Raw genomic sequence first — 21,483 nt, 5'->3', positions numbered from 1 at the left:
ATATAATAGAAAGTGTGAAGAGTAATGATGCTTGGGCAGAGTGAGAGTGGCATTCTCTCCAACATTTGCATAACCATCTAGCTATTCTTACTCAGGATGCTGTACAGCACTTATATCATCGTTTTTTCACCCCTAACTCACCAGCTTTCACTGTAGCAAACTTAGGTGCACAGCTTGTTCCAGTTCTGCAACTGCAGAACATTCTCCCAGCTCAGGTTTGGTGACAGCACCCTTCTGAACACGAAACAACACACCATCTGTTAATTACTCTGTAGTACTGGCTATTCCAACCACCATTTATTGCCTGCAAATCCATTCATCGCAGTGGCTGTGTAAGAGGAGTGCATGGTAGTGCAGGTAATTGATTTAAAAAATAGGATGGGTTTTAGGAGGTTTAAGGGCTTTTTTTGGGGTAATGTTGGCTGAAAAGCAACAATAGGAGTAAACAGACTGTAGTTTCTTCTTGACTGTTTCTGTGTTAGGAGAAAATAAATATTCTCCATCATCTCCACTGGCAGCTTTATCTCTCTGTAATCCAGGAAGGCAAGACATATCACCTTGAAACAGCATCCAAAGGCCCATGCAAGGACAACACACACACCAGATGCTCGGTTTTAGGGTTTATTTCAGCTGCTAACATTCATTCTTGATCTAGACAAAAAACAATTAAATGATTTTTGTTTCTTTTCAATCCAATTATTCTCGTGGAGGAAAAGGCAAAACCTTTCAACACTTCCTTTTGTAAGATGCTAGAAATAAATATATAAAGCTTTAAGTGTTACTTGGCTCAAGTCAAACAGTTGTCTCTTACATTTTTGTTGTTGTTAAGTTCCCAAAGTGGAAAAAAAACCCCAAGTGCAAACCATAGACATTCAGCCCAATGGAATGACTCCAGCCACAATCACTGTCAGAGAAGCTGAATCTGCTTGATCTACATATGGAGGATGGAAGGTGGGGGGGAGTGGGGGGATGGTTGCATTTTTTTACCCTCAGTCACACAACTAGAAGATAAGAACTGAGTTCCTTGGTGGGTGAAGCACACAAGAAAAGGGAGAGGAAGACAAAAGAAAGTCCTGCCTGCACTGTCCTTTCCCTGCCCTGTGCAGACTGTGCAGCAGAGAGGAGAGACAACCTAAACAAAGCCTCAGCCACAGCACATGACAAGGAAGAATAAAATCAGCCAGCAGCAGGGATGGTGAGAAAGGCTGTGGCTGTGGTGTGTTTGCATGGCAGACTACACACAAACACATCGAGGAACTTCACCTTGAGAGAGGGTGGAGACTTTTGTCTTCTCTTTATGGAAAAAAAAGAAGATGAAAAGGGGCGACAAAAATAAGTTAACTCATATTTCAATATGTACAAAACAAACCACGCTCAGTAAACCCTCTGAATATCAAATTACTCATTAGAGGAAAACTCTCTCAGCCCAGTCTGCAGAACCGACACCTGGGGGAACAGGGAGGGTGAACGCTGGGGCTTTGAGAGATGAGACAGGCTAATTTGCAAATCTTGGGGGTTTTTTACAGCTTGCATGGCTAAAAAAATGACAGAGAAAACCACCTGCAGCTGGGACCACAGAGGCTTTAATGCCCAAGTGCTCGCCAGGACTGCGTTCGCCCTGCAGAACTGCAGGCTGGGCAACACAAACAGCCACAGGAGCTGGGACTGTGTGTGCAGACACGAGCTTTGCTGCTTGCTGCTGCACCTGACCTGCTGCCACCTGACCTGGGCTTTAAAGGCTGGGCTCTACTGCTCATCAGGCAGGGAGTCCTGCATTCAGTTCTGCCACTGGAACATGATCTGCTAATATTAGTGGGAACAAGAGAAAACATAACGCAGCCAGCCCTGGATATGAATCAGCAGATGGTGTGAGTTGCATTTCAAGCTATAGCCCTGGAAATACATCGTTTAACCTAGGTCTGTGTTGCCAGTCCCTGTAGCACCACCCATTTCTGTGACAGTTGGAATCTTCTGTGGGGGTCTGAGTACCTCTGAACACTAGTAAGAAGGCAGAGACACTTTAAACCTCAGGATATAAACCTTGGTCAGGCCCTGTTCTCTACCTTCTGGTCAATGATGTATCTGTCATTACCTTCTGGGGCTGTTCAGAGGTGTCAGTGATTTGATGGGCTCAGAGTGAGAACATCCTAACTGACACATGTACTGCCAGTGTGGTGGTCCCTCTGCCTTCCTCATCCTCTCAGCGACTGTGCTGCCCTTTCTGCTCCTCCAGGACAGCTCTGGGAGAGAGGATTCAAAAGCTTGATGGTATCTTCTCTATGCTGCTCCCATTTTCATCCCAGCTCTGTAAGCAAGTGAGGGAATATGGGGTGCAAAAACATGAACCCAAAGTGCTCCCCACAATGTTGGGCACAAAGGAAGACCCTGAGGCAAGCCAGGAATTCACACTGATCTGTTGTGGAGAGGTTTTTTTGTTGCTGACTGAAGCCTGGGACAGCTTGGGTCTGAAACCTTACCAGTCTGTCCTGCATTCTGTGACCTGGGTAAGGGTACAAGGTGGCATCTCTGGAAAACTCTGGGAGGAGGAGAACTCCTTCAGCAGAGCTAGCTGGGATGAAAGAAGTCAGCAATGTAAAGTTTTCTCCAGCAGCACCACCCACCAGACAGTGAAGTTAATGCTGTTCAGGTGACTAAAAGCAAAAAGGATCTCCTTCTTGGCACTGCAGAGTGTCCTGGCCTTTGCACCATCCCAAAGCAGGAATGGAGTCTGCTGGGAAATGCCCACTCAGAGCATCACCCTCACTGGCAGACGTGCAAGGGTGTAAGATGGCAAAGAGCCATCTTTGGCCTTGTACCAGGTAACTGCCTGTCCAAAACACTAACTCTACACTAATGCTGCTGGCTGTACAAACCCTCAGAAATACCTCACACAGCCCCAGCCTTTGTGAAGGCTTTTCACAGGGTATCCCTGGAACGCTGGCAGAGACACTGTGGGATGCACAAGCATCCAACTAGGTAAAATCTGAATTCAAAGGGAGCTGCCTCACCAGCTCCAGTAAGAGACAGCTCAGAGTCTTGCACTTGCCCTTGCTGTGCCTGGTGCTTACCTATGCTGACCTGCATTGATAGCCCCCCTGAAGAAAAGCTTCGTGCAGTGAAGAAGGTCTCAGTGCATCTGGAAGTCACAGAAAAATAAACCATTTTGGAAGAACGGGGCAGATACTGAACAAGAATGTATTATTTGGCCACTACTTCTGCCAGAGTGCCTTAAAGCTGTTGTCCACTCATTTTAAAACTACACACACAGTTGTTCATGTTACTGTAGCATCAAAGGATCAGTCCTAAAAATCAAAGAACTTGTACCACTTCAAAGTGTAGTACTTAGAAATCACAAAAAACTACAGTCACCTTATGTTAGAAAAGTTCCCTTAAACCCACTAAGGAAGGTGGTGCCAGGTACAGCCTGCAACCCATGCTCTGGCACACAGCACTTAGAGATGAATGCATGGCCTGCAGCTGCGAGGACACCAGCACAGCAGCCAGGGGGAGGGATGGCTTTTGGGTCATTCTCTTCACTGCAGACACTTAGAATCTGTTGCAAAGTGCCCTGTACTTTTCACACTCTTTAGACTGTGCAAATCTGTTATTCCCAGTGTTCAGGTGGAGAAACTGAGGTGTTTGAAGCTAGAGATTCCTGCCTCAGTGCTAAGCTGAGGTCAGCTCTCCTTCTGTGGGCTGAAGTGAAACTGTTCAAGATGAGTTTTCAAAATGGTTTCATTTCTTTTGCTTGTTACTGTAATATATTACAAACAAAACGTTGGAACGAGGTCTTGCTGACACGCTTCTAGGGTCAGAGGCTGCCTCTGACTTAGAGAACCTGCAGGGAGATCCACTGAAATCCATCTGGTTACTCAAGAGCCCATGACACAGAAACAACTGGGGCAAACTGGGCCAAATTGTTACTCAAGAGCCCATAACACAGAAACAACTGGGGCAAACTGGGCCAAATTCCGTTGCTGGTCCCAGCCACCCCTGGCCCCGTCTGCCCACGTCACCCTTTGGTGGCTGAGAGCAGATGAGCTGCAGCAAGCCCTTGTGCGTGGTGGATCCGCAACGCAGCGCAAAGCCTTTGGGGGAAGCTGGAAGCTGTGCATGTCAAGCAGCTGCTTTTTCTATCTCATGCACTGGTTTTGTGGGTAAACAGCCTGTAAAATCGCATTTTTTAGAGACAAATGTTTTCTTTAGTTACAGCAACTCATAACAGCGCTGGGAACCGGCAGAATAGCTCCTCCCAGGCTTGGAATTCAGAGGTGAGCAAATGGCTTTGTGATCCCTTCTGCCCCAAGCCAACAGAACAACAACTGCTTTGCTTTGCTTCCCGCTTTCCAGCCAGGAGGGCCAAGCTCCACACCTGTGTGAACAGGGGCTATTTCGTGGCAGAAGCACAGACACAACCTTAGAGACTGCACCACCACCACCCCCAAACAGCGGCAGCAGCCGGACGCCTGGGCGACAACCTGCGGCCGTGCTTGCGGGGCGGTGAGCGTGCGCCGGCGCACTCTGCAGCACCGGGGTGCAGCCCCGTCTGCACCCCTCAGCAGGCAAAAACATCCTCTGACTTCGCTGGACTTGGCATCAGGGTTGTATCTGAGCCCAAGGAGCTGTCCTGAAGTTTTTAGTCATCTTTCTTCTTCTGGAGCAGAATACCCCCCAAAGCGTATGCAGGAGGAGTGAGGCAGCTCCTCTTAAGGCAGCCTCTCCTTTGCAAGGCTCAAGTCTGAATCTGAAACTGCTGGAAACTCTGCAGAGGCAGAGAGCATGAACTAAAACACAAACCAAGCAGTTCAGAGGATTCATGTGATGGGAAAGGGACACTGAAAACGATGTGCTAAAGCTGAATGCATCAGCTCTCTGCCTCTCCTCTGGTGATTTCAATGCCGTATTTGATCTGCAGTTACCGTGGCCTTTGAAAATCAAATCATATTCCATCTACTTCATAGTTTACCCTAAACAATAGGCGGTTCAGGTCTTACAGGCTGAGTAATAACGGGGTGAGGCATGAAACAGGCAAAAACTGCTTCATTTCCATGCTTCCAGCCAAACAAAGAAGTGCTTGCAACAGCAAGAAAATCAGCCATACTTTAATTTGGTGAGTGGGAAGAGGAATTAGAGAAGTCATTGTTGTTCTATGACTCAAAAGTCAGTAAGCAGAACCTGGTTGGACTGTCACCACACTGGAGGATTAAGCTTACACGAGTCCCTAAAAAACAGCACTGAAAAGAGTTCTGCTTTGAAAGTGGTCTGAGACTAAAAAAACATTATCCATGATTCCCCTTTCCAGTCTTATGAACACAGCCTGTTCATTTAAAGCAAGAGCTGCAGAACAGGCACTCTGCCAAGAGACAATGTGCACTGTCTCATCACTAATTCAGACCCACAGACCCACAGTCTGAAATTTTCACAGCTCTGGAACACAGCCCCATCCTGTTCCCACTTAAATCAGTTCTAGTGACTTCACTGGAGACAGGCTGATGCCCACTATCTCCTGGTAAGGGCAAGCGAAAATGACTGAAAAAATACAGCTAGGGGTAGGTCTGAGTGTTTGTTCTACTCCAGTATTTCACATAGCAACAAACAGAACAAAATCACCCCCTCATCATGTTCCCATCAATGACCGATTACTTGCAGGGTCTTCCTGGAACTTGCCATGCAGGTCTATGAGGGGGCACTGCTACGTAACTTCTTCCCTTTTCCCAGTGTGTAGGACAGGGTCTTCCTGGCTGTTAACATCTGACACTGACAAAGGCATGAGTGGCAGCTGTGTAGGGTGACAGAATGGCATGTGAGTGCACGTTTGAGCCTACGTGGAATTCAGCTGGCTTTAAACTTGTTTTGGGACCTGCCTGTGACACAATCTGGGAGCTCCGTGCTCGAGTTCCCTATTATTTCTTTGTGATGAAGCTGTATATGTCTACGTGATACCAGTGCAATGCATCCAAACCACTGTGCTAAGTACTATATGCTAGGCCACAGTCAATTTGCTTTAACATTTCTCATCCTGTGATGTCTTTCTTCTTCTTTTACTTCGGTGGTGCTCCACTTGCTGGCAGCGGCTGCCAGCTGACACGGAGGGACCCCCGTTGTGCTGGCACCGCAGCCTGACGGGACGCACGTCCTGGCCTCGAGTCACTTCAACGATAGCATTTCCTTACAGACAACGCAATTCCCATCCCAGCTCCCAAAACACCCACAAACACTCGGCTCCTCGGGTTTTAATCACGTATCTTTATATCATTATGCTCAGGGGATAAACAGATTTGAGAGATGCTACTTCTGCCGCTCGTGTTTGAACCGTGAGGATAAGGAACACTCTTTTGGGTACGCTATTGACTGCACTGGTGCAGTGTTTCCCTCTGCATTATAATGTTGACTCTTTTTTTAATGTATTTATTTTCTTTTCTTATCTTTTTTTTTAAGAATCTCATTGGTCTTGTAAGAAACAGTAAAAAGACCCTCTGCTTAAGGAAGCAATCTACCTTCTGTTTTACAGACTTACTTTTAAATAAATCTCTTGTTTGTCGTCGCTGTCGTTGCTGTTGTTTTCGTGGTTTTACTTCCATGATCTTTTCTATGGAAACCCTAGAATACCAGTAATATAAAAGTCTGCCTAGGCTACCACTTCTCTATAATATGGCTCATGTAGTCCTCAGTGGGCAAGCGTCCTTGCTCTTCGGTCTCTTCCTTGGGAAGCGCTTCATTGGACCGGTGAAGAAGCCTCTCTTCCCGATTCTTTATCCTCTGCTCCATCCTTTCCAGCTGCCGTTTGTACTGGTAGCGCTGTTGGAAGAGGTCCTTTGCATAGTCATAGAGCTGCATGTCCAAGTCATTCAGCTCCTCGATCCTCCGGATGGTGTCGTTATCCACCTCCACGCCGCCTGCCCTGGTGCTGTTGTACTGCATAAAGGGCCGGATGAACTTCAGATTAAAAGTCCTCTCAAACAGGTACTGAGTCTTTCTCTGGAACTCGGTCAGGCCGAAGAAGGCCATGTCTTTCAGGTTCTTTTTAGCGCTCTCCAGCAGGATCTGTGCCCGCTTGTTCTCCGGGATGAACGACATGTTGTAGCAGCCCACTAAGCTCAAGTCGGCCAACATCCTCACCTGGCGGTTGTTGGCCAAGTTGTACGGGCAGTCCATGAACTCCTGCAGCGTGCAGCCCGACCAGTCCGTGCCTTCGTAGCACGAGGGCAGCTCTTCGGGGGTCGGCGTCCTGCCGTCGCACATGTGCAGGGACGTCTTCCAGGTGGCTCCCCGTTGGACGTGACGCCATTCGCTGAGGTACCGAGACACTGGGTCTCTCAGCAGCGTGATGTAGTAAAACTTTCTACAAGGAGAAGAGAAAAGAAAATCAGTGTTCTGCTAGTCATGGGGAAGGTGCTTGGCAAGCTGAGGCCTAGTGCAGATACCAAAAAGGGTAAACCAACACCACAGCATCACCACAGCATCCATTCCGCCGTACCCTTGGATTATTTTCTTCTTCAACATCTGCTGTGACGTAGCCTGTGCAACATTAGACCCCTGCTCCTGTTCCTCACTGCCCATCATTTTAGTCTCGCCAAGTCAGAGCGCTTTCACCGGGACATCCACTTCCAGCAGCAGACTGCAATGTCAGAACACATCACCAGCATTCACTGATGCACTGACATCAAGAGAGCAGCTGTGACTTCAGGGACTGCCTGGCCTGTCACGCGACCGTGCGCTCTCTGAGTCAGCCAGGACCTGCTCTGCAGGACAGCCCGGCAACTGGGCTGCTTATGAGCTGGGCCTATCACTTTCACTTCATGCAGATGCTGATCAGGACACCTGCTGCTTGATTGATCTGGCTGCTGACCTGGAATTGGGGAGTCTGCAGTGAGGAGCGTGATAACACCACAGGAACATAAGTGAAAAATAATGGGAGCCCAGGAATGCAATATGCTTTGGAGAAAGAGGAGGCATGAGCTGGCAACCAGCAACAGCGGCTGCTGGAATGAGAAATAGTCAATTCCCATTTCATCTGACCTGCCATCAGTCCAAACGAACTTAAGAAATGCTTTTGACACATGAGACTGAAAAAGAGGAAAAAGCAAGCCAGGAGGAATACATACTAGTGACACGGGGCATTCCTGCTGTTCCAGGTTCCCAATGATACAAGCTGCCCCTTAAGCTTTAGCCCACCTTAAGCCTGGCTCAAGTTCTAGTTTTGGCAGTGATGACATTCTGCAACAGCTCTCTCCAGACAGAAGGAAATGTGCCTTCCCCCCCACCCCAGCCTGCAGTAGCTTGGGACTATGATGCCTCCAAGTGTTTCTAGAACAGGCAAACACCTTCTCTAGTTGCTAAAGCTGGCAGAGGATTAAATCCACATGTGCTCCCAGTGCATGGGGCTGGGTGACACTGTCCAAAGGAGAGCAGCTGGTTTTGGCAGGGGAATACACACATGCAACTGGAAATGTTTCATTCAGGGGAGGAGGTGGATTCATTTCCCCATCAGAAATGCATCTCTGGAATGCTGCTATGGCTCGCTGCCCTGCCAGCATGGCTTGGGAGAGATGAATGTCATGGTCACCATGAGGGCACTGCAGAGTTTCTTGAGAAAAAACCAAACCAAGCCAATTCTGCTTTAACACACCCACAGCTTCCAAGCACCTTCAATTTTAATCTTCCCAGCAGTAATCTAAATTACTGCAGTAAGAGTGATTCAATTCTAAGAAAATACATCAAAGACACTGCCTGGGAAGTCTGATTTTAAGGAATGTTTTGCTTTCCCAATTCATTACTAACTTGCTGAAGGGCTGTTCCAAAGCAGCACATCTTGGTCTTTACAACAATGGCAATGAGTGTCCACTCCAGCTCCAACTCCTCTCCTGCTCTTTGCCTTCAGAACTAGGGCTGGTAAAAACATCTTCTATTTTTGTAAACTTTTCCATCTCTCTTCATAGCAAGGGTATCACACTGTCTGGTGATACTGTCTGGTACTGTGTGTGTGCAGGGAGAGGGGAGGAAGAAGGGGAGCGGAGTGCACAGGAGAAACACTTTCCTTAAACTCACCTCTTCTCCCTTCATTTACATTGCAGCCTGTAACGATTCAACTACCCAGACTGAGATAGAGCTATGATTTATACAGACAGTGCTAAGAAACCTCTAACATATGGGGGTAAAATATGAGAGTGGAAGGAAAAGGAAAGCAGTGATGAATGCCAGATGTTCAAGCGACAGACATTGATGCTAAACACTACCAGCACTTCTTGCTAACTGTCACAGACTTTTTATTTACACCACTGTAATCCAAAGGTTGCATTTTTTCCTGAAGCAGGTTGAAGCCAATTATTATTATGTGTCTTACAGAAGCAACTAGAAGTTTCACCTAAGATCAGGGACTCATTTGTGAGGTATCCAAAGACGGGGGAGGAGCTGGTTCCTGTCCAAACCTGCAGTCTATACAAGTATGGATAAGGAAAAACAAAAAGGAATCAGTATCTGCATTTTGCAGACAAGGGAGCCATAAATATTAAATGATGTGTGTGAAGTCAAGTAGGTGTCTGTGGCAGAGCTGGCATGAACCTCATTCCTGTAAGCCTGTGTCCAGTTTGACTCCTCTCTCTCTGATTAAACTTTAGGAGTCTATTAGTAAGTCAGACTAATAAATATCATGCAAAGCTTCTAGAGTCCATTGAAACAGAGGCAGCTTGAACAGGACATGGACTGAAAAAAGGTGGAGAAGCAAGGATTTCTTTCTTCACACCTGCACTACAAGGGCTGTTGTCTCACTTGAGGCAACACACTGGTAAATATTTTACCACGTGCGACCTCTCTCTAGGATTCATCTCAGTGAACAGAAAGCATAGGAAAATAAGCTATGTTTCTTGAAACTGTACTGAACTTGATGTGCCCCTTTCCAGGTCTGTCCCATAGAAAGGTGCTTGAAGAGGGAAGCTAGTCTCCTAACACAGAAATAAAGGTATCTGTGGGAACTGGAACACAGTGGAACCAGGTCCCTGGAGGTGTTTTAGGAAGCTACCCTATAAACAGAACAAAACAAACCCCCAACACAAACAAAACAAACCCCCAACCAAACAGAGGCTGCTAGGCAACAGAAAAGTTTAAACCTCTTAGTTAAGATGCACCACTGACATACTGCAAGTTATGCTCTCAAACCTGTATGTAGCTTTCTGGAAGGATATCAGTTTCAGAGGTGCAGATGCCCTCAGCTCTCAGGAACACAAACTGCACGTCTTTAGGTAAGGACTGAGGCCTCAGGAACCAGAGAGATGAACCACTTGCATACCAGATGAATCACCATAGAAATATTCACCTGAGGTACTTCAGACAGTGAAGTTTCCATTCTCAAACTATCGCTTGGGGACTGCCTTTAAGTTCAGAGACGAGTCAGAGATCTCTCTAAAGCTCCATCCATTACCAGCGCCGTTATTAACACGGCGAGCCAGAACGTCGGGGGAACTTTGTGCCTGGGTTAAGAACACAGGCAGTGCCACTTGTCAGCAGTGTCTTGAAATTTATGAGGAACCACATGACTAGTGAGTTCTCTTTTGTCATCAGAGATAAATAAACCCATAAAGTACATAGAGCTCTGAGTGCCCTTCTCTTCAGCACGGCGCCCCAGACAGCTACTTAAGTATTCCTAAAAGCTCATTTCTGAAGCGTGGTCTCCTCCTAGCCCAGATGGTCCCAGTCAAAACTGCCTCATAAAAACCCAAATGGCCTCAGTTAGGTCAAGCAATGCCCAGTCTCACTGGCCTTCCTGAAGCTAACAAGCCTGCACAAGAAAAATGCACACTGTAGTTAGTAAGATATTGCACTCCCGTGTGAAGCTGGGCAGAACAGCATCACTACTCTTGCAGGCTCCACTTCTGCATATCCATGGGGTTGTGATTCCCAGGAGGACACAGAAAAGCAGAAGTCACACTTCTGCCTTCCCTTGCATTGTTGTCCCTGGCAGTCCCAAAGTGGAAATCCACCCGAAGCTCACACGCAAGCTGCACACTTTTGTCTGAGGAAAGAACCGCTTGTGTTATTTATTGAACAGGGCAGAGCAAAATCATGCTTTTGATAAACAACTCTGTATTAGAATTATTAGTTTCATGGAGAAAAAACAGGGCCCAATATCAGAAAGGAAGAGTGATCTTGCAGTTGTGGTACACAAATGGATTCAGGAAACCTGAGTGCAAGCACCCTCTCTGTCAAAACGAGCCTGTGTGCCCCAGACAAGTCTCTCTCTCTGCCACTGTCCCCCATGTGTGAAGGGCTGACAATGTTTCCTTTGTCCATTTTGGCAATTCCAAACATAACATCTTTTGGAGCAGGAACAGTCTCCTTCAATGATTATGCAAAGCCCCCGTTCCAGCATGGACTGAGGTCAGAGGACAAGAGTTGACTCGAGGCATATTTTCATGACACAGGCGTCGGGGGCACTGTTGCCCTACAGGATTCCCACCCCAGCCCTCTCCTTCCCATTCTCACAGAGCAGCACAAAGCAGCTTTAGTTTTACCAGCAGTTGTGGGGGTTTTTTTTTGCAGGGCCATGCTTCAAATGCAGTCACTGAGCAGATCTGGGTTAAAAATAACCCTTTCTTGCAGACACCAGGGAGTGGCTGAATCCCCCATTTAGCAATATTCTGCCTTAATTCCTGTCAGCGGGCTTCTTGGCTAATGAAGGGGAAATGAAACTCTTCTTCCTCTAAAATCCAGTTCCTTCTCTTTTGCTAATAACCAGTCAACATAATTCTGATAAAGTGATGGATCCTAAATATGATGCTATTATCTCTCTTCGGTTTATTTCTGTTTACGCTTTCCTACACTCCTATTCGATACCCCCTTCTTACTTCCCACAGCTGGTCTCTCAAATCTGCCAAGAGCTGCTTATTTGACTGTGCAATCCCCTATTCTTTGCTGTGATTAAATGCTGCCCTCCCACACAGCCAAAATATCTTGTGCTTTTTCATGTCCATGGGTTCTTCACTGAGCTTTCAAGTGTCCCTCACAGGGAAACCAAAATCTGTAACCACCCCTTCCTGACTACTGTGGTGGCCTTCCATCAGAGAAAGAGCAAAGTAAGGATAGCCCCTTCCAGTCATACGTGCTTCACCCAGCCTGCCAGGAGGGGGAAGGGGAGGGAAGCTGCATAGGTCAGCTTCCACCATATAACCCCAATCTGTCAAAGCAATGTGCCCCCAGGCTACACTTTTTCTACCGCTAAAGAAAAGAAATCATGCTAAAAAAAGTATCTTTCCATGTCCTGGCTGCATGAATGAACTGAACAGGGTGTCTGCCAGCTTGCAGAGTGAGAAACGCTCTGTTTTATTGTTTAAAAGAAGCTGATAATAGGTGAAGGCAAATAATAGGTGAAGGTGGGTCAGGTGTCTCTAATGATGGATGAGCTGAGAATGTGACTGATGAAAGTTTATAAGGAATCTGTATCCTCATGACAAAAACTCACGTGAATGCTGCAAGAGCCGTATGAAAAGCAGCAAGTATGAACACAGCTTTATGAACAGATCCCAGAATCACAGACTCAAGGGCTGGAAGGGACCTCAAAAGATCATCCAGTCCAACCCCCCTGCCAGAGAAGGAGCACCTAGAGTTGGTCACACAGGAACTTGTCCAGGTGGGTCTTGACAGTCTTCAGAGTAGGAGACTCCACAGCCCATCTGGGCAGCCCCTGCCAGTATCAATGCAAGCAACAGATACACGAGAAACTGTTTTATCCTTCTGCACAGAGCCCCAAAGTTACCTTCTCCCATGGGAAACTCGGGTGCAGAATACTCTCCAGCCAGCCCCACCATGGGCTTCAGTTAAAGCTGCCTCCTGCCTTATTTACCAGCAGTACACACAACCTCTGCTTAGCACTTGTAAATACCAAACCTGGGAGGACTCCATGGATTTCCCTTTTTACCCTATAATCAGGATTTCTTGCATAACAAAACACACTCTCGGTCAGAGACTGGAATTTAATATATGTACAACGATTACTTCCTTTGGTAGAAAATAGCCTTAATTTCCCTCAGTCTATTTCCCCTCATCTGGTGTTCATTTAGACTCTTCTTGCATTTCACACACAATAAACTCTTCAGCCCTTTAAAAGTCACAGAAAAAGAAAGAAAACCCCAAATAAACAAAATAAACAAGTCTCTTTTCTCCCCTGTGTTTAAATAAAGGTTGCCACACAAAATGCCCAGAGTCAAGAAACTTAATAGCAAAGCCAATTGCCAGTCCTCAGACTGTGTAAACATCTACACCAGCGTTTCTCCTTCCCAGGCAAAGAGGGGGGTGTCTTTAGAGCACGGCAGGGCTTGCTGCGGTGACTGGGTTTGTTCTGCCCCGCTGTGTTTGCTTTGCCTGATGGACTCTGCTGTATTAAAAGATGGATGTTTGGAAATGTACCAACCAACCATCACACAGGCTCTGCTTCACCCTCCAGATCCCCACTCAGGGACTCTTCCTAGGGTCCATTTCACCACGGGCCAGTTCCTGATCTAGTGGTGCCTGGGTTGTGCTGGTAGGAGCTCATCCCTGAAAACAACCCCAGGCTGCTTCAGGAGCTGGAGGCAGCACAGAACACTCTTGTGCCACACACAGATTGTCGTGCTCTTCTTCCAAATGGAAAAGCTAAAGCTCTCACAGACTCTCTTGGCTGTATGGAATCCGAAGCACAGGTTTCTGAACACACCAGGGTGGGTTTCAGCAGGTGAAACTGTGTGTTTCAGTCCAGCTGCTTCTGGAGAAGGGAGCAGAGCTCTGGGGAAGCTACACCCTTTCAGTCTGGCTCTGTTTTTGAGGGCTGCTATATGAATGTCTGCCCGTGTGGATGCTCCAGAAACCACTCACCTGCTCATCCTAATCTCAGGCCTATGTAAGGTGGAATCTCATGTGGCACAGCGACTTCAAGAACCTACTAATAATTAATCTGCACCTTCAGCTCCTGTTAAGGCAATGGGGGAGTATGAAGGGCTCTTATTCCAGGATAGCTTAAATGCAGTGTAATACAAACACATATTCCCCTATTCTCACAAAATAAAGGCATATTGTGGGGTCTGAGGAAGACCCTAGCTTGGCAACCCAGTGTCTGAGCACATGCTGGGCACTTGGAGCTTTGGATCCTCGCTGACATGGCTTGTCTGACTCCCTCTGAAGCACAGGATGGGTTTGAGCACCAGCAGTGCCTGAAAAAAAAGAGCATTTCTATAGCTGGGGACATTGACAGGGCTTTTGGGGCTGCAGCCTTACCTGCTGCCCTTCCAGTTCACAGATACTGCCCAGGAGAACTGCAGTTGGACTAAATGGTCATTCTAGGTCCCTTCCAACTGAATGCTTTGCTTCCATTCCATTCCATTCCATTCCATTCCATTCCATTCCATTCCAGTCTATTTCTATTCTCTTCTGTTCACCTCTTGGAGAAGAACAGATCAAAAATGGAAAGATGGTCAACTCCAATTCCAGCAACTCCAACAGTACTGGCTGAAGGTGTAAGCAGATCTCTCCTAGATTACAGAGTGTAAATGAGCCTGAGATTACTTAGGTCTGGTCTTTTGGATTTCAACAGCTGTAGAGTCAGAATGTATTATAAATTTCTTTTAGCAGGAATTAAAGTGTGCTGTATTCATGAAATAGACACTTAAAAATAGCAGTGCCATGTAACCCTGAGTTAAAAATGATGTAACTGTGAGGAGGCATACATGAAAAGCCACACCTCTCTTTTTTTCCCATGTGTATTTCATAAAATGTGAAGGATTTTGAATGCTTCCCAATCCTGGTGATGCAGCCTTTCATCATACCATGAACAGTCACGCTGGAGTGCCAGTCAGGGAAGCTCAAACAACACATCTTTCTTGCAAAGGTAGTAGAAAAGGCAACAGAAGCTGATGAAAAGAAGAGCAAGCCACAGCTCTGTCATTTCATAAGAGGAACAACCATCCCTCCATCCACTCAGAACAGCCTCAACCATTAAAGCTCCCATTTTGTTCCTCACAAGCCATGCCCAGGCTCTGAGTCACAGCTTAAAAAACCAGGGTAGAGTCAAACATGATTGCAAAGGCCTTCTCCAGCTTGGTGGCGAAGAAACCTGCAGACATGAACCTAAGGAAAAGATCAATCTGTGTGTGTGCCAGATCCAGACACCCTGCAGCAACCCAGCCTTGATTTTGGAATCTCTAGGAGTAATAACACTGTGTGTCTGCACCTGCCTCTGCACTCACAGTGGCTGCAGTGCAGGAACAGCTCAACGTGAGACGTCTCTATTTAAAGTTGACCTACAAAGAAAGGTAGGTCTACAAAGCAGGAGCTGGAATGAATACTATTATGTGTGTACTCCTTTGACATAGACATTCCTTCTGAATTATCTTGGGAAGGGCTGCAGAGCTGGGGTGGAGGTACAAAGGATGCACGTCAGCCTCAAGGGCAGATGGGTGAAACTGGTTTGTTAGAAAGATTGGAGAACACACGTAGCCTTGATACCACCTTGGCACTGTCAGTATGACACAGACTATTCCATACTGATGAGATGTACATGGTAATGCCAGGGAGCCCTTTATGTCAGGAATCAAATGCAGCATGGAGATAGGTATGGCTGGGTGCTAATTCCTCTAAACCCACCAAAAACGGACCCTTTCAGGATGTTGATCTCCATCACTGAAATGAGGGTACCTTAGACCTCAACGCTGAGCATTACTGATACTTGCTGTGTTCATAATGCACTGTCACACACTCAGCCCCAGCTCAGATTTGTCAGCAATATACTACTTAATAGGCTTTTATCCAGGCAACAAGTATGGTCCCATCACACTGGTGTGAACTGAGTGTTTTATATCCAATTAGCAGAATAGACACAGGCCACGAGTTTTAACAAATTCTGCTTTTCAAGAAAGCTGAGCTGCTGGGTGAGCACAAGAATTTCCTGGTGCAACCTCTCTTGCAAGCAAGTTAATCTAAAAAAAGATACATGACATGTAATGACCCTCAGGAGTGAACCACCAGTTCATTTCTCAACATGACAGATGTGATGAATATTGGCCAAAGGCTCGGAAAAAATAAAAGTGGGGGTCAGGGTGAGGGGAGCAGATGGGGGCGGAGAGGAAGGCATTCCAGAGCCCTCTGGAGCCTTGGGCTCCTCTAGGACCCATTAAAAGCTGATGTTACTTGCACCGTTTATAAACAAGTGCTTTCTTTCGCCATCACAACCTTCCTCGCATCGAGAGCTTGGGAAGTGTTGACTGCTGTCTTCTCCTGACGCAAGGCACCGAAGATGACGGCGAGTTACAAATCAAATCCCTTTGATTTATTACTTTTCCCAAGGTTCAGGAGGTTTGTTGTGATTCCTAAGTGACCTCAGTAAACCGACTAATCAATAGCACATCTGAATGCCGACAGACTGCAATGGCAAGCTTCCCTGCCAGAAGGATTACATCAGTGCTGGCAGAGGGCAGCCGGTGGAAATGTGGACTGCAGCTCATACCTATTCTTTGCATTCTTTTGCTTTCCTTATTGCCCTTGCTGTCACCAAGGCAGGAACTTTCAGGATGAAAAAACACTGCCATTCTCCGTAAGGAAAATTTTCTCTCCCTTCACTTATTTGCTCTATTGCAGAGACCTTAATTTCCATTGATTGTAGCATTACACAAAATGCAGATTTTAGCAACACATTACAGCCTTTTCTACTACCAAATATTTGCTGGAAGGGTACAGTACCTGCTAGTATTTTGAGTTTTCCCTGTATGTTGAACACATTAGAATCAAGCTAGAAACAAATCAAGCCCTGAAGAGTAACGAGACATTTGCAATGAGAGACCAAACTTTTCACTTCTGTGTCAGAGACCAATTTGCACTGGATAGGCAGCAGAAGTTTCTACATTATCACTAGCCAGTTTTAAGTGGAAAACATTTGGGGTCTCATTCTAGCTCCAGGGGGTAAGTGCTGTCCCCTTATAAACTGCCAGTGCAGGCTGCCGTGTTATCAGGGAGGCTGAACTTGAAGTCTCTCCTTGTCTTTAGGTCTGAGATGCACTAGCTCTGTGCAGAAATCTGCACAGCTTTGTACTGTATGTGCCATGGAAAGAGAGAGAATGACAGGGATTCAGCCTCCCCAGGTGTCAAGATGGATCCAATGAATAAACCAAGTGTGGTTTTTACCTAATAAAGCAGGATTTCTGCACACTTCAAGATGCAGAGAAAAGAATGAAAGAATGACATTGCCAGACAGAAAAAAAGAACACCAGAAGCAAGTCGAAATAGCACAAAGACAAAGCAGAAGTAACTATGCAATATGCAGAGATATTTATCCAAATCAGCTGCAACCAAAGCAGACAGGCTGGAATTTGCATTTTCTTTTGAACTGCGAGGCAGCGTCTCTTGCCTATCACAGGAGCTCCACCGGCAGCGAGAGTCAAGGAAAGTGTAACAGCAGGGCTGTCAGGAAGCATGTCTCCTTGAAGAAGATTAAATTATAAAGAAGTCATACAGGAAGGTGAAGGGAGCAGGAGTAGTCAGGGAGCAGATATTGATCGCTTGTGCAGGACAATTGAATTCCTCAGCAACTGCTGGCCTCAGCCGAAAGGGATGCAATATTTGTGTCAGGCAGCTGCAACTGCAACACAGGCACCCTGAGTTGCTTGTGGATCAATCTTGTTCCAATCAAACACTGATGGATGGATGCTTTTATTGACTGGAGTAGGAAGACTCAGGAAACAGAATCGAGATGCAGAGAATTTTCAAACTAGACTGACACATGCTGGACATCCAAGTAAACATTCTCACTTGCAACCAGCCAGGCTGCGTCAAGAAACAAGACATCCCAAGGAGGAAAACCACAAAGAGCAGCACAGTCCTTTCCTGGAAGCAGCCACGGTGCCAGCTGTTGCAAGGGCTGGTTTCCACGCAGCTCCCTGATCCTCTGTGAGCCACAGAGGGAACAACTCCTGCCCAGCAAAGCGGGTCTGTGTGAACCACATGCTGCCAGACACCTAACGGCACGAGAGAGGTGACGGGTCCTAACTGCATTTACCCAGTTCCTTTTTAAACTTAGTGCTGGGAGAGTTTCCCACATTGCTCCTTTTCTTGCAAACAGTCATATTAGTGGCTTACAAAGAGTGCCAAAGCTCTCAATTAGCTGACTCTCCCCTGCTCAGGAATAGCAGATGCTGTCGAGCAACAAATAGATAATCCTCAAGAAAGCAGAGCTACTAATCAGTCACTTTTACATTTAAGATCACTTGGAGTTGCCACTGCTTTAGACTGTTTTTCTAATTAATTGCACTGGAATGCACTTAAGCAAGCCCTGGATCAAAGAATCAACTGCAGAGATTGAAATAAATCCTGTCTGTTTTGCTAATGCCTTGGAAATGGATGACTTGCTAAGCATTCCAAATCCTGGGTACCAATGGTTTAAAACTACAGACAACATGAGGCACTTTCAAAGGAGTAGATTTAAGAATAAAAAGCAAAAAGCTCCCTTCATTTGCTTGCAAAACACAATTAAACAAAGGCAGTCGTTCCACTAATTGATTGGGAAGCTCGTAGGTCCTCAGTTCCTTATTCCCATGGCTTCCCTTCCCTATCACCAGAAATCACAGTGCAGGAGTGTCAATTTTCATTGCAGCCAAACTTTATCATCATTACATATTTCTTTTTTGTTTTAAATTTGCTTTTATGAAGGGCTGAAATCTTTCCCAAATAATGCTAACTAAAATTGCCTGGGGATGGATGTGTTACCAGTTGGTGCAATAAATCACCGTCTCTTCCTGCATGAGTCTCTCTCTCTCTCATGGTTTAGAATATCATCAGAATGCCTTTGATTGATTTACAATTTAGTAATCCAGCCATCATCATCCATAATTCTACAATAAACCATGCCACTTCATGTAGCTGCTACAGATGTTCAGAAGTTCATTCCCTGCCTTTTAGGAGGTGATATCTAGACAGCAGCTGCAGACGCCAGGATTAGCTGGGGGAGAAAAATCTGTCTTCAGCACAGGAAAACATCCCATTTTCCTACAACAATGCCCTGTCTGTAAAGCCAAGAGACACACTGCCAACCTCGGTACATCCAGGTTCAGTTATTAAACACAAATATCTTTATGCAAACACACACCCGCCTTGCGAGTTGGCAGAGTAACGATGCCTGGCTGCTGCCTAAACCACGTTACTTCCTGGGAAATGAAGACATTACTAAATGCTGTGTGCAACAAATCCATCAAAAGGTACACAGCAACAAGCAACAGATCTCACACAGGCTGTGCTGCCATCAAGGAACCCACGTTGCAGTGAGTTCTGCGTGTGGCACAGGCTCCACGGTCGGGCTGGTCAGGAGGCGCTTAGTGTCTGCTCTTAAAACCACCCCAGAGCTGGGCTGAGGCAGGCAGGCAGGGCTGCAGCCTGATGGAGAGGCTGCTGTTTGTGTTGCTGCTCCTCTAACGGTACCAGCCCTTCCTGGCAGACTTCAGGGGCACCATTACTCATCTTTATTTCACAAATTGCTGATCTGAAAGCAGCAGGTTAAACCTTGGTTTCGCTTGAGCCTGGAAAATGGCACAACACAAGTTGGTAATTAACACTTCCTAAAAAAAGCCCAAGGAAAATACTTCACAGGCACGTGCTGAGATGAGGGCATGTTCCACCACACAGCACCAGCGCTCTGCCAGCCTCAGCACCCGCAGCTCATTTACAGCAGACACACAGAAGCATCCAGCAGGAATTGTCAAAGTGATGGTCTAGGTCACAGGAACAACTTCTCTCCTAAGTGAATCACCGTACTGAGGAAGCTAAAAACCTGCAAAATTCATTAGCTGAGCAGTGCTGGAAAGGTCTAGTCCAAATCCATCAGCGACTGTCGAGGCCAGGCAGCATCCCGTCTCTGACAGCGACCTGTCCCCGGCGCTGCCGAGGGAGGTGCGAGGAACAGCAGAGCCATTGCCAGTTACAGGAGTCCTCTTGTCCACTGGCAGCAGTCACAAATCACACTGGTGGCCTGGGTCTTCAGAGGGACATTTAAGTCTTCGTAACTTCAACCACCACAGGATTTCTCTGTTGGGTGATCCTCAGGTCAATGCACTGTGAGGCTGAGTTAGCAAATCTGAGTGAACTAAGGTCTGATGAAACACCAGGTGGGTATTTCACAGGGACAGCACTCCTGGACTGGGAAACACCAGGTGGGTATTTCACAGGGACAGCACTCCTGGACTGGGAAACACCAGGTGGGTATTTCACAGGGACAGCACTCCTGGACTGGGAAACACCAGGTGGGTATTTCACAGGGACAGCACTCCTGGACTGGGAAGAAGGAATATCATGCTCCAGCAAACCATGGGTTCTGCTGCTTCTAAGGGTGGTAAATGAGATCCCTTGCCTTGTGGTTAGCAGCAGCACTTCAAACTACCAGAATATGGCAGTCTGTTGAATGTGAGTTTGAAAACATATTGTAGTATTTACCAACTCCTTCAAAGACTCTTTTCTTTTCTTTTCTTTTCTTTTCTTTTCTTTTCTTTTCTTTTCTTTTCTTTTCTTTTCTTTTCTTTTCTTTTCTTTTCTTTTCTTTTCTTTTCTTTTCTTTTCTTTTCTTTTCTTTTCTTTTCTTTTCTTTTCTTTTCCTTTCTTTTCTTTTCTTACATAGAGGTCAATGTTACTGCCTCACCTTCCCCTCGAAGGACTTGAGGTGTCCTAGCTGGCTGAAAGGCAACCAAGCTCCCCTGCAGCTCTATTGCAGATCAGTCCAATGATACGTTTAGAAGTGCATGTTGCAATTTCCCAAAGCACTGCTTTCAACTCAGAAAACCCCTCTGCATCTCTCCAAAGAAGCTGCCTAGTGGGACTGTACTACTTCTCTTTCAGGTTGGAAACACCCCAGGGCAAAGGGAAACCCCTACTCTCCCCAAGCCCCTGCTGTTGTGCTGGGAACCTGCCCACTGGCCCCAGCACTGGGGACAGGCTCTCTCTCCTCACAGCAAGAGATTCCATCCCTTCTCATGGTACGTTGTATTAGAGCCACAAGTGCAGCTTCATTTAACTGGGTAGATGGGGGAGGATGATGATGGGAATCAATGGGAATCAATGACTACTTCTCATTCCATGCTGCTGCATAGGAAGCGCTCCTGCCCTGCAGGGGACGTGGCACACAGAGCAGTGCAGCACCAGGTTTTGCACAGTGACATTCTTATTCTACTTCTTGCTTAAGTCTCTGCCTCAGGCCTCGCTACGGAACATCACCTCCAAAATTTGCATAGTTTTGTCCTTCATGGGCTTTGGTTACATGGAAAAGTTTTGCTGGCATAGCTCCACTGTGAGAAGTAAATAATAAAAGAGCATGGTCAGCCAAATAGCAATGCCAGCAAAAAGTTGTGGGCAGCTCTCTATACAGTTGTGGGTATAGCCTGTTCTGCCCAGGGAAATGGGTTAAGTCACAGAGGCAGAGGAATGCTTGCCAGGGTGAGCTCTCTTCCAAACGGGCTTTATCAGCACAGCTCTACTGAAATAATCCCATTT

At 46.5% G+C, this 21,483-nt stretch overlaps 1 protein-coding gene across 1 annotated transcript in view; it reads right to left on the bottom strand.

The window, feature by feature from the left end:
- Positions 1 to 614: 614 nt before the first annotated feature.
- HS6ST1 (heparan sulfate 6-O-sulfotransferase 1) overlaps positions 615 to 21,483 on the bottom strand; it is a 194,831-nt gene continuing 173,962 nt past the window's right edge. Inside the window, exon 2 of the mRNA XM_062005980.1 lies at positions 615 to 7,342. Coding sequence (XP_061861964.1) covers positions 6,634 to 7,342 — 709 coding nt within the window. The 3' untranslated portion in view covers positions 615 to 6,633. The remainder of the gene's footprint in view (positions 7,343 to 21,483) is intronic.

This window comes from Colius striatus, chromosome 12, assembly GCF_028858725.1.
Source record: "Colius striatus isolate bColStr4 chromosome 12, bColStr4.1.hap1, whole genome shotgun sequence".
Lineage (NCBI taxonomy): Eukaryota > Metazoa > Chordata > Aves > Coliiformes > Coliidae > Colius > Colius striatus.
The sequence above is the reverse complement of the archived record's forward strand: the minus strand, read 5'-3'. Positions and strand labels throughout refer to the sequence as shown.